We start from the raw sequence: 13,949 nt of genomic DNA, 5'->3' as shown, positions 1-13,949 counted from the left end.
TCAGCGTAGCAACTGATCTGATCGGCATCAGCATGGTTGTGATGAAACATAAGGTAGATAGATAGAGAGAGAGAGCAAGATAGATTGATAGATAAATAGATGGATAGATTGAAAGAGAGATAGAAAGCAAGAGAAAGAAACAAGAGTGTGCATAAGAAAGAATGAACGGAATTGCAATTAAAATGAACAAAACTCATAATAAATTCACTCTATTCAGTTTCCTCAATTTTTAATGGCCAGCTCATTCAAAACGTAGAGGGACACAGACAACATGGTACAAACCAAATGATAATTGTATTTAATCAAAGCAAAATGTTACCAAATAGCAAAATGTCTGGGGGAAAAGAAATGGCATGCGTGTGTGCACTGTGCATGTATGGATACGAAGAGAGTGTCAATACATGAAGTTCACAAAAAAGAGAGGGGGAAAGATACAGATACACTCACGGGTAAATTTCCCTCACAGGATCAAAAGAGTATATATACTTATACTTGATACAAATAAGGTGAGAGCAAAGTGCAAGCGCGAGAGAATCAAAGTGAGTTCCTGCAGAAGGAAGAAAAAGTGCCTAATGAGAGAGATATGGAACCTCTTTTATATCCCCGCCCTAACCACAGGTGCAATAAATTAGGGTATTAGCCATGCTCAGCCCTGCCCATGCACTGACAGGAGAAGGCCTGAAGGGGCACAGGTGGTGGTCACACGATCTAGGGTCCAGCTTGAGACAAGAAATTTATTCACTTTCATCCCAATGATAGCATTATTACTCGTATGTGCTCTTTGAATCGAGTAAACAACTCCCCTCAAACTGACTGTGGCCTAGTGACCACACAGGGCTCGCCTCCAGTTTCTCTTCCTCTGCCCTGGCTAGTCCAATAAGGTTTGTCTAATCAGAGATTATGTCAGCATATTCCAAACATGGCCGTGTCTTACGTATTCTGATGACTCATCTAGCAAAGACCTCAGTAGTCTCTGAATAGCCCCTTGACAGTGGCTGTGAACTCCCATGTATTGTTGCAATGGCATATTGAAAAATATGAAAAATTACTTCATCTATTTGTATTAATTTATTAATATTATTTTTAAGGTACACTGTGGCAACATATTGCTTTGTCTATGTCCAGATATATTTATAAGCGTTTGCAACCAGTTACCTAAAAGAAAATAGCACATTTTAGATGGTTGTTTTTATTTATTTATTTATTTATTTCAGTGTTGTAACACTGTGTGACCTCTCATCCCTAGCAAATCTGTATTGACATTTAGCCTGTTTCCATTTAGTTGCCTGTAGTCCTATTCTGAGGACAGTTGTCATATTAAGTGACATTTCACTCCATGTATAGCCCCTTAAGTAACCATGTTGTGATACGGCTTCCCTTTTAAGTACGTTTCCACTGGTATTTAACTACACTCAAAATAACAGTATAAATCTATATAGAAATTTGTGGTCACGCACAAGGCTAAGTGAAACGTTGTAGTTCAAATTTACTTGATGTCAACAAATGTACTCACCTCATCAGAAGGGAATGACCAGTGTGTCTCAGGTTGGTTCATAGCAATGCGTGGAACTGCAGGCCAAAAGACAACATAGATCTTCAGTGGATATAAATGCTTATTTCCCGTAAAAGTCTAGTGTAGTGTTTCTCAAAAGTGTGGTCCGTAAGCTATCCGAAGTGGTCCGCGAGCAGATGTGGTAATATATAATATAGATGAGTTGTTTGCAATATTGAACCAACTTGTATATAAATTCAAACAGTTCTGCAACACTGCCTATGTAGGCTAAGCTATGCCAGTTTAAATAATACAAATGGTTAAGTGGTCCTTGGACTGAAAAAGTGTACATGCCCCCCAAGTTTCATGTACCCCTGCGTGGGTACTTCTACATGAGTGTGTTCAGGTTACGGTTGCATTGTGTGCAGAAGTGTGTGTGTGTGTGTGTGTGTGTGTGTGAGAGAGAGAGAGAGGCGGAAGCTGGTTAGATGGCTTTTGACATAAAAAGAGTAAGATAGACATATGTGTGCTATACTCACCACTATGTTTGTTCCCAACATTGAAGTACAGCACAACAACAAAACCGGTCATACACATGATACCAGTCACCACCAAAATCATAGCTAGCACGGATGCTGAGGAATAGAGAGAGAGAGAGAGAGAGCTTACTGGATGTTTGCTAAATGCTAGCATGCTATGGCTAACTGCTGACACCATGAGGGTTTGGTTTTATTCTCAAGAAGCCATACTGCCACCTTGTGCATCAACACTGATATTGCAGTAACAATGTTAAACACAGAGAGAGGAAGTCTACCTCTAGTTAGATTCCTGCCAGAGTCTTCCCACACCAAGAATTCAGTAGTGACCGTTGTGACTTGTGTGGACAAGTCAGGTGTCTTGGTCACACCTATGAGAGTGAAGGAGGACATCTTATCTTATTCATCATGTCAAATGCCTTACAGTGTACACGCCACGGCATCCCCCTCCCCTGCACCATATTGCTAGGTAGCATAGTCATGAATATAGCTGGTTATGTACAGCTTAAATCCTTTTTCCTTTTTGCTTAATGCCGTGGTTGAGTAGGCCTTAATAAGACGATGTACATAGTTGATAGTGACACGGGGTAAGTCTTGAAGGCAACGAGTGTAGAAAGTCATTGTTTTGACGGCTCTGACTGACAGAAAGCACAGCTGACGACCGGAAATGGATGAACTGGCTTATCGTAACCAGGAAGGAACTGTGCATGTAGGCTATTATACACCATTTGAAAGCTTGGACTCTTGGGAGTCCATACATGACAATCTTTTTCAGGTACAATCTGTATAATGCTTTACATTGTCAAATTAATCTTACCATGTCTTAATTAAATTTTATAAAAAAACATTTTAGGGTAACCAAAAGTCCTATGGACTTTTACAAATAACTGTGTAAACTACTCATCTTTTATTCTATATTGATCTACTTGTACACACAGCTTCACAAGACCTGGTGTTATGGCTCAGTTGTGTTTCTCAAGTGACTCAAGTGACTAGAGGGCTGAAAAGAGGTCACTTCAAAGATGTTTCTCACCCGGTAGAAAGAAAAAAAACAATACTCTAGCCTCTGTTACTCTCACAAAAAAAACAATACTCTAGCCTCTGTTACTCTCACAAAAAAAACAATACTCTAGCCTCTGTTACTCTCACAAATCAATTCGGATTGTTTCTCAAGAAACTACTGGGTCTCGGCTTTTCTAAAGGGGTCAAACATTTGATGGTAGGCCAAATTAGGTAGGAACAGTGTCCTCTGAAGTAGGTAGAGTGTAATGTCATGGGGACAAGCCTAGAAATGGCCCATCCGAATGAAGTTAGACATACTGTTTCATATGCACACTGCAGTTAAATCACACACACACACGAACACACACACACACACACACACACACACACACACACAGCACTCACCTGCTTTTACAAACAGCTGGATCTGTGTGAATTCAGGCTCCGGATCTGTGTCTACTCCACAGTTGTACATCCCAGAATCGTTCACTGTCAGCTCCCTTATCGTCACATCAAAAAAATCCTTCTTACGGTCGTCACAGATTGAGAACCGGCCCTGAGAGGTACAACGAGCGCTCCCGCTGCTCCGGACCAGGGTGGTGCTGTGTCCCCTGGTCAGGTACTTGGCCAGGTGTTGGCTGGGTGTTGGCCAGGTGTTGGCTGGGTGTTGGCCCGGTGCTGGCCCGGTGTTGGCTGGGTGCTGGCCCGGTGTTGGCCAGGTGTTGGCTGGGTAGGGTTTAGGCAACGGGCAGTGGATGACCACACTCCCTCCCTCAGTCCCATTCACACTCATTGGAGCCACTGCTGTAGCTGCTGCTCTCGAGAGGTAATGTGTAAAATAAATGATTTAAGTTTAAAAAATAATATAAAATAAAATAAACATACGATTTTTTTTAACGATTTAAGATTAAAAACACAGCAAGAGGTAAGATAAGACAACTACATAGCTCTCAAGAGGTAATATGTAAAATAAATAATTTAAGATTAAAAACACAGCAAGAGGTGAGATAAGACAATTCACAAATAACACTGATGAAAGGACTAAAAGATTTTTAACGCTATTGAATTTATATTAGGCTAGAAAAAAAATAATCTACTGTTATGAAAGTTATAACGCCATGAATTCAGACAACATGACCTATAGATTAAGCATACAATTACCAGTACATGCTGCAGAATTAGCCAACTTCAAGTTTAATCAGGACTGATGAAGTTAAATGAAAACTGACCTGAGAGAAGAACGGACAGGACGAAAATCAATGCTGTCATGTTTGTTTATATTTTCACCCTTTACTACAGTATCTCACAAAAATACAGGCATTAAGCTCTCCGGTGTTCAGTCTGCCTCATCCACACCCATAGACGTGCTACTGCAGCACCACCCTCTACGCCTGCAGTCACAGCAGCGCACATACCAATCCCCATACACAGTGTTATCAGTATGGCTGTTATGAGTGCTGTTTGTGGTCCCAGTAGTGTGGGAGGAAACACATATGTCCAAATGTCATTGTCTTGGGTGAGCTCCATGAACAATGCATGTGAGCAAGGGTGTGTTTCTCAGTTCTGTGTGGAAAACACCTTCCTCACGTCGTTATAGTCAACTAGCAGCGTGGTTCAAGGAGGTTAGGGTTTTCACAGGCAGACAATCGGAAAAAGAAACATGAATGCATACACACACACACACATACGCACGCCACGCATGCATGTATGCACGCACACACACAGAAATGCAGACATACACTGACATACATACACTTGCATGTATCCACACACCACATACACATGCAACCGTACTGTATGCAAATTAAGGCACTTGTAATGGTCATTCTTCATAGCTAGCAAAGGGAAGAGGAACCGGATGCTAGCATAACATAGGAACATTGGAATAAGGTATGACTTTACCCTCAAAATAAATATTCAAATGTCCATTACCTATTAAATGATTAGTTAGCTTCTAGTTAATATCTCCCTAATATCTCCCTAATGCACTTTGCATGTGAATTCATCCATTTATTAATTGATGGATTTAATACCACACAATAAATAAAAGCAACAATTACCACACACCCACCCACACACACACAGTGTTACGCCTGCATAGGGTTGCCACCTGTGTCTGACAAAAATCCTGGACATTTTGACCATCCAATCGACCTTTTTGTTCGTAAACAACGGTGCCTTTCGCACATCTAACCCAAGATAAAAACCGTCATTCTAAGCGACAATTGTATAGCTAAAATTAGTAAGAATGACAATTTCTAGTTATTTGTTTAGTTAATTGCTTTATTTAATAGCAGACCTTTATTATATTGTTATATTTTCAACAGTTCTTAGTTGTGGACACCTGGGGGCAGTATTGAGAAAAAAGGGGGAATACATAATTAGGTTCTTCTTCTTTGCTTATGTGGAATAAAAACAAATAATGTCATTCAGTGTCCAGGATTTTTATTTTTATTTTCCTGGACAAACCATGAAAATCCTGGACAATCAGGAAAATCCTGGACAGGTGGCAACCCTACGCCTGCACCAGTTTCTCAACTGGCCTTGCCCCCCTCTGAACTCTCCTTCCCCAATAGACCTCTGAAGTTCGCCTACAAAAAAGAACCAAAACGGCCATCTTTGCCCATATAAGGAGATCTGTTTGTTAATTGAAGCTAACTACCTATGGCAAGTTGCATTGCAAGTTAGCTCTGGGGAAGCAATAATCTAAGTGTGCCGCCTTCATGTACCAGAGATCACAGTATCCACTCGAAGGCAGAGGACAAAAGTGTGTTCAGGAAAACGTCTGCATTTCAGACTTTTTCATCCCCACGAGAGTTTAAAAGATGCGATAATTCAAAATCCCCATGTTATTTTCCTATAGGAAAAATCGCCAGATACCAGATGTCAAAGATGGCTGCTTTTTTGTAGGCGAACTTCAGAGGTCTATGCCACCTGTAGCTCCTGATCACTGTCACCTGTGCCTCCTGATCACTGTCACCTGCGCCTCCTGATCACTGTCACCTGTGCCTCCCATTAACTATTACAGTAAATGATTAGTTAACTTACAAAATATCACCCTAATGCATGCATTTTGTATGCGTGTTACCTTTGAGATCCACCTATCGGTGCTAAATAATGAGAACATTTTGATGACAAAAAATACACTATCAAAAATACTTTTATTACATGTATGTTCAATTACATAAATTACCTTTAGCAGACACATTTAACCATACCACAAGTACTACACAGGGAAAAAAAAAACAATAGATGGTTAACATTATCACTCCTTGTGTCCTGTATATTTAACCATAACCACAAGTGAAAGACTATAATAAGTCACAGTTACTGGCCAAGAGAGGCATGCCAAACAGTGTTTACTGGAGTATTTTCGTGTTAAAGGCAACAACAAATCGATAGATAGATAGATATATACTTTATTGATCCCAAGGGGAAGGGATATGGAAGAGATCAGTAAAAAAGGCAGAATGGTCATCAGTGGGGTTGGATGGTAGCATATTCGCTGGTGGTCACTTCTCTGGGAGTAACAGCAGAGCTGAGTTGCGTCTGTTGGTCTGCCCCCTTGTGGAAGGTGACGGTGGCGTAGTCGGGGCTGGATGGAGGACCAATGGTGCTGAAGCTGGGGTCAGCTGGGGCGCCGGGGTCATTGATCTCCTCATAGACACAATCTCTCTGAGGCGGCTGGAAATAGATGAAGAGCATTCTCTAGGACAGTCTTATACTAGTCAGTATATCAGCAAAGATAACCAGAAACCACTGAAGCCAATGCTGTGTCTGCTACAGAATTATTATCACAGTTTATCTTCTGATCCCTGTTAATGTCATATTCATATTTATCACACAGACTGTTTATCAACATCACACCATAGCAACAAACATGATTACCTAGCAACTAGCATAGCAACCATTTCATTAAATATATATGTATGTCTTTTTTAATGGATGTCTTACTCTTTGGAGTCCAACAGCTGTAGATGAGGTATTTCCTATGGAAACAAGAATGTTGATTGCATTGATAAGAAAATCAATGGTGACAAAAGACCTCATTCTACACATTGAGAACTTGACAACCTACAGTTCTAGAAGCGTGTGCTTCTCTCCAAGAAGCTTGTGCTTCTTGTCAGGCCATCACTGTAAATAAGAACTTGTTCTTACTGTAATGATCTGCCTGGTTAAATAAAGGAAAACAAAAAAAATATTCTAACCACCAGAGGGCAATAATGAGTCGTTGCTGTAAGTGTTTACAGAAGCATTACGCCCCAAGAGGCAGTATACTCGATTTTAGAACATCTGAGGGGTGTTGTTTGGCACGACACAAAGCAAAGCAATTGCTTTATATTACATAATAATTTATTTAATAATTACATAATAATTTATTCACAGTCATCCTCTAAACAAAGTGTGTGACTGCACATATGTGTGTGTGTGTGTGTGTGTGTGGGGGGTCAGCCTGTGATAAGGAGGCAATACCCACCCTGTGCCTTCCTCTTCTTATAGACGTACAGTGTGACTCCTCCCAAGCCAGTCATCAGCACCACCAGGGTCAAAGAGACTATGAGCAGGACACGGTTGTCTGGAATCGTATCAAACATTACTGTAATATCTGTATAAGATGCTGAAAAGAGTTGGAGTTTAATATGAAAAAAAAGAAAAACAAACAGTTTAGCAGCATTTGTTATCTTGTTTAAGTAATAGCTTAACTGCTGTCCAACAGTTCAACGACTGTAGATACAACTGTGGTGTACAAAAATCGAGCAGTTCTCACCAGCTGTAGATTGATTGGTAGGTTGAGGTGATGGCAGATTGTCAGAGGATCTTGGGGATGGTGAACTTCTTGGTGAAGTCTGGTGGTTTGGATCTGAAAAGACCCCTGAACTGCTTAACACAAAACCTTTCCACTTGTAGGACATTGTTTACTGACTACATGTTGTGGTCACATTTTTAGATAGAGGAAAATAAAATAAAAGAGCAGAAATGATAAAACAATAACTAGAAACTGTTTGGTATAACTTATAATAGTGATTAGAGTTTTAATCAGCAGCACTTTGACTGTGGGGGATGACAGAGAGAGAGAGAGAGAAAGAGACATTACAGTAAGACCATCTCTGAGAGTGAAGAAAAGGGATGTGCTACTTCCGGCCATCTGTGGGTGAAACCACAAAGTTTCCATAAGGGTGCTCAGAACAGACATAAGCTTGGTGCTCATTTCAGGTCAGCAGTGGATTCTCTGTTTTTAAGAAGTTTACTCACCAATGATGTTGAGTTTAACCTCTGTGATGAGGCTAATGCTGCCAGTGTTTGCACCAGTTCTTACTCCACACCAGTAAACTCCAGCATCAGATGATGTTAGAGTGATGGTCACTTTAAATTCATGTGCTAAGCTATCATCAACTATGCTTAGTTTTGCTGGCTGTTGTGGTGATTTAGAGGTAGTGCCTTCAGAGAGGATCATTGTATGATGCTGTTTGTAAAAGCCCTTGCTGTTCCCTTTCATGCTGACTGAGTACTTACAACTGGCCTGAAGGGCCTCACCCACGCTACCAGACTTTGTAATGGATTGACCACAACAAGGATCTGTTAAAAGAGAATTGAACTTAAATAAGTTCAATAAATAAAATAAATTAACATTTGTATCAATGTAAAAAAGAATAAGTCTCACCATTTTTCACCTCCAAATTGAATGTGGTGTTTTTGTAATTGTCCTGACTCAGCTCCACTAAACAGTGATATATCCCAGAGTCCTTTTCTGTGAGGTTTCTCATCAGTACTAAGAAGTGATTGTCATTTGTATCATATATTGTGAACTGTTTGTCTTTGGTTTGAGATTTTTGGTCAAATTTGCATTTCTCATTGCCCTTACAGAAGGACTTCCTACTTTTTCTACATTCTTTATTATAACCACACTTGAAAATGATGCCCCCTCCAGAGAAGGCAATCAGTTTTACACCTTGAGCTTCAGCAAATGGCAACTCAGCGAGAACTGAAAAGATACATACAACACAATGAATAGGACATCTCCATCACAAACCCAGTTGCTAGCATGATCTTAACTGAATAATATATGTGCATGTATCTACCTTAATATGTTGTGAGAGATCTGGAACAAATAAAAAAAAAAGTCTGTGGCTATAGCCTGAATGCCTATACCTAACTACGCCACTGAGTGAATCCTATACACGCATGTTCAACGCTTCACCCAAAAACTGACTTAATTTGCATAATGTCAGTCAAAAATGCTTGGAGGCGACTAGTATTAGAACCGCATAAGTTTGGAGTTTCAAATGTCAGTATATGTTCTTCAGATATACAGCCCAACGTCTTGATATGTGCAGAACTTGCAGACTTACAGCTATGTCTGAAAGTGACATATAACAATCCCAGTTGCTAGCATGATGGTAGCTGGATAGAAATGTGCATGTATCTACCTGAGAAGAGAAAGGTGAGAAACAGAGGAGCCTTCATTCTGAGCTGTACAGCAGGTCTCAGCCACCGACTGCCCCGTGTTTAAACCTGCATCAAATGGCAGTTCAAGTATTCCTGTTTACGTGTCCAATGCGCTCCAACAGCCCTCACACTGACCAACACTGAGACGCTGTGGAGCTGTACATCTGTGGTGCTCTAAAATAGCTGTATCTGCTTACGTGGGCGGGGTGATCTCACAGTACAACCGACCTCTAACACCCCCTTCCCCTTTTTCTCTGGCCTCATCAGGACTTATTTAATAAATAATGATTAGTGACTGTCATGTGTTTTTACATCCATAAAGCTTGACACTTTTAACTTTCCACATACATGCATGTGTTTTCAAAATCTCAATATTGTATTTGAATGGGCATCTCTCTCTCTCTCTCTCTCTCTCTTTCTACCTATGATCTACAGCCCTGAGTAAAACATACACACGCACATGCACACGCACACACATACAAACACAAACACAAACACACATGCGCACGCACACGCATACAAACACAATCCCACATGCGCACGCACACACATACAATCACAAACACACATACGCACGCACACCCACACCAGCACATCCAGCAGTTTACTCACCCTTTGCTCACGCCACTGACCCCAGACACACCCACAGAGTGTGAACTCTTTTCTCTACACTCTACACTACACTCTGCTTTGTGCTAGATGCCTGTCTATAGAGAGTGCAAATAAAAACAACAACTTGCCTTTGACTAACTTCTTACATTGGTTACACAATATTTTTTAAAGGATATATAATTGGTGAGAGATACCAAAGGCAGAGTAAGGATTGAGTCTCTACAGAATAAGTCTGTCTCTAGGACTCTGGTGGCACATCAAGTTTATATAAATAGCTTTTATCATTATTAATGTCAGGAGAAAGAAAACACAAAAAGACAAGTGTTTGTTCAAAATAATGCTGATTTGAGGCGGAACATGGTAAAGTGACTCAAAATGTAAGGGGACAATTCACCTCATTACAGAGAGAGGGGCATGTCTCAAAGAACTTCTGTCAAACAAATACCATGCTGTCAGCATTAATGAGGACAAGTCCCCCCCCTCTCTCTCTCTCTCACTATGATCTACTTGAGACGAGCACAAGGAGGATCAGAAGAGTCTTCATCCTGAGTTGGCAGCCACAACACTGACAGACAATGCAGGTACATCACAGTATGTGTACAGTTTTTAACTCTCTCTCTCTCTCTCTCTCTCTCATGCCTGTGCTCTACTGCCAGCTAGCAGTTAACTCACAGTCAGCCCTCACCAATGACGCCATACAGGCCTCACCAATGACCACATCCACTTTTTCTCACGGGAAAACAGGGCTGTACTACACTCTGGCTGTGTGGCAGGCAGAAAGACAAAACAGCAAAGTTAACCCTTGTGTTATCCTCAAATCTTACCGACACTCTTTATCCTTGGGGTCAATTTGACCCCAGCTAAATAAACCCTCAGAAAATGATTATAATTAATATAGTTAGGCATTTTTTTTCTGACAGGTACTTAACAAGAGTGTAATAGCCACCACCAAAAGCCCTACAAAACAATCCCACCCCTTTATGAACTTTGGAACCCTGGCTGGCAATATTGCCCATCCAGTGTCAGCAGCCCAAAGGCTTGCTGTTGCTTCCCCTTTTGACTTATACAGTCCTGCCAAAATGACTTATATGTAATATGTACTTGTGTATGTAATAATGATAATAATAATATGTTCTTATACTAATCAAATAATAATATCCATAATGTGTCAAATATTCATGTATCCTATGTTGCATACAGCTGGGGTCAAACGTTGTGCCCAAGGAGTCAAATTGACCCCAAGGATAACAGGAGGGTTAAGAATAATGACAAGCTCATTCACCTCATTCACATCAGATGTGTGGCAGCATGTGCCCAAAGTCCTTTTAGGTAAGTCCCTCCACTCGACAACCATCTTTTTTGGCACATATTGGGCATTTATTTTGGCAGAAATGTGCGTGTGCAAGGCTTCACAACACCAACCTTGCTCCAGTGGCGAGATCACAACACATGATTGGCACGATGTATTCACAACACACCACATGATTGGTACAATGTATTCACATGTCACATGTTACAAACTAACCCCATGCATTTCTATGGAGGATTTTTTGAGTGCTGTGTCTCCTCATTAGGAAGTCTCTGATGTGCCTGTCAGCTGTGTTAGCTGTCCATTTGTTTTTTACATTCCAGCACCCATTGGTTAGATCATTTCCTCCATGCAGTGTGGTGAAGGTTATTACAATGACAATAGTGACTCCTACTGGTTATAAGAGGCAAAAAGCAGCCAGCTTCATTTTCAATCAGAGTTGGCATTTTACAGCGACACAAGAGTAGTGGTCATGATGCCACCAGCAAGGCGGGGCGAAAATAGACATAGAAATAGACTGTTTTTTTAAATTATTTTTTATTATCTAACTAAGACATGTAATATTGTGCTTTATAAATTAAATGATAGATAGATAGATAGATAGATAGATACTTTATTGATCCCCAAGGGGAAATTCAAGACATGCATTAAAAACATGCATTAAACACATAGGCATGCATGCAACAAAATAAGATATATTTAACAAATATGATATTTAATATAGAGATAATCTACAGGAAATAAAATAGGTATAATACACACAGTTCTACTCTTATGTGCTTTACAACAACTGAAAAACTTAAAACTACACATAAATGTTTTTGATCAAGTCCAATGAGCAAAACATTATTAAAGATGCACTCCAGCCATTGATTAACCTCTTAAAAAATAGCTCCTAAAAGATAAATTTCAGCTATTAAAAAAATAAAAATACTGTGCAAGTGACATGCAAACGCTACGTATTGTATGTGCATAGAGGGAAGTAGAAGAAGAGCAAATCAGACAGAGGAAATGGTCGCCAGTGGGGTTGGATGGTAGCATATTCGCTGGTGGTCACTTCTCTGGGAGTAACAGCAGAGCTGGATTGTGTCTGTTTGTCTGCCCCCTTGTGGAAGGTGATGGTGGCGTATTCGGGGCTGGATGGAGGTCCAATGGTGCTAGAGCTGGGGTCAGATGTGGTGCCGGGTGTGAAACGGGCCTAAACTCGTGCAGGTTCGATTCCTGGCCAATGCAACGTCTAGACTTTTCCTGTTCCTATTCCAACATAAAGGTCAGAGTTTAATCCAAAAGTTTGAAGCATTTCCCCGTCGGGGAATCGAACCCCGGTCTTTTGCGTGACAGGTGGGGATCCTGAAACTCTGCTGCCGAGGCCAAGACTAGTTTCCACCGAGATTTGAACTCGGATCACTGGATACATAGTCCAGAGTTCTAACCATTACACCATGGAACCGAGAGCGAGAGGGTGTCAGGTACAATAAAGCAAACCCGCGTAGAGGTCCTTTTTCTTCTGAATTTAACTTTCACTGAAACGTGAAGGAGGCACATTGGTGATGGTGGACATCTATTCAGCAACCCTAGGCCTCGTTCGATCCCCACTCTAGGGTCCTGCCTGCTTAGGGTTCCACAACCCTAACCCTACCCCTAACTCTATTTTTTTTGCCTGGTTTGTCATTAGAAGTCAGACGAAGGTGCTTGGACATGTTTTCAGTGACCTATGGCCTCATTTTAGCCCCACCCCTAACCAGTAGGCCACGGCTGCCCCCATAAGATATTAGTGAGGACAATTTTGCCATCTCAAAATATTGTTTGGGACTAGTACCCAGCGTCCCACCCTAAACCTTCGCCCATGACAGACATAGCAAGGACTTTAACGCCCGCTTAGGCGATACACAGAATTTCACTACAACAACAACACATTATATATACAGTGCTTTTCACGATACTCAAAGCGCTGCACAGTGAAGGAGGAACCACACTAACCACCACTAATGCGTAGCACGGCAGCCATTATGCGCACCTCACACCAGATTGAGTTGGAGAGGGAGGGAGGGCGGGAATGAGCCACTTACACTGGGGGAGGATTATGGGGCCAGATTGAATAAGCCAGGTTAGGAATTTGCGATAAATGCCATGGGATCTTTAATGACCACAGTGAGTCAGGAACTTGGTTTAACGTCTCATCCGAAGGACAGCATCTCCTACAGTACAGTGTCCCCATCACTGCAACATTGGGATCGATATTTTTGGCAAGATTGCCATCTACTGGTCACTCACCAACACCACTTCCAGCACCAACCTAGTTTTCCAAGGAGGTCCAAGAAGACCCACATCTGCTTAGCTTCAGTATTGAGCAAAGACAGGGTATCCGTGGGTCTGGCTTAATAGATGCTACCACATTACTGCGTCTCTACTTCACAAATAGTGGAAGGGGCGAGAGCAGGGGGGAGCACCCCTGGGATGCCAGATGTCGCTGATGTGCTCTCTGGAGGTGTAGTGGGGCTGACTTCGAAACACCAAAGAAGGATGGCGCCCACCTGATGATCCCTCACCC

General features: G+C 41.3%; 1 protein-coding gene and 1 pseudogene across 2 annotated transcripts; both read right to left on the bottom strand.

Annotated features, from left to right (window-relative positions):
* The window catches only part of LOC125297056, a 321,071-nt pseudogene that overhangs the window by 210,682 nt on the left and 96,440 nt on the right, over positions 1–13,949 (bottom strand).
* Positions 6,175–9,608, bottom strand: LOC125297061 (CMRF35-like molecule 6). Of its 2 annotated transcripts, XM_048247213.1 has the most exons (7): positions 9,459–9,608; positions 8,693–9,013; positions 8,284–8,607; positions 7,799–7,891; positions 7,508–7,606; positions 6,985–7,019; positions 6,175–6,714 (listed from the first exon to the last, which is right to left on the bottom strand). In XM_048247213.1, the coding sequence occupies exons 1-7, from the start codon at positions 9,493–9,495 to the stop codon at positions 6,508–6,510; spliced, it is 1,116 nt and encodes a 371-aa protein (XP_048103170.1). In that variant the 5' UTR covers positions 9,496–9,608; the 3' UTR covers positions 6,175–6,507. The 2 variants fall into 2 exon arrangements, with proteins under 2 accessions (XP_048103170.1, XP_048103171.1); XM_048247214.1 differs by lacking the exon at positions 8,693–9,013.

Source organism: Alosa alosa, chromosome 7 (genome assembly GCF_017589495.1).
Source record: "Alosa alosa isolate M-15738 ecotype Scorff River chromosome 7, AALO_Geno_1.1, whole genome shotgun sequence".
In the NCBI taxonomy this organism is placed as follows: Eukaryota; Metazoa; Chordata; class Actinopteri; order Clupeiformes; family Clupeidae; genus Alosa; species Alosa alosa.
This window is presented reverse-complemented; position numbering and strand designations above follow the sequence as displayed.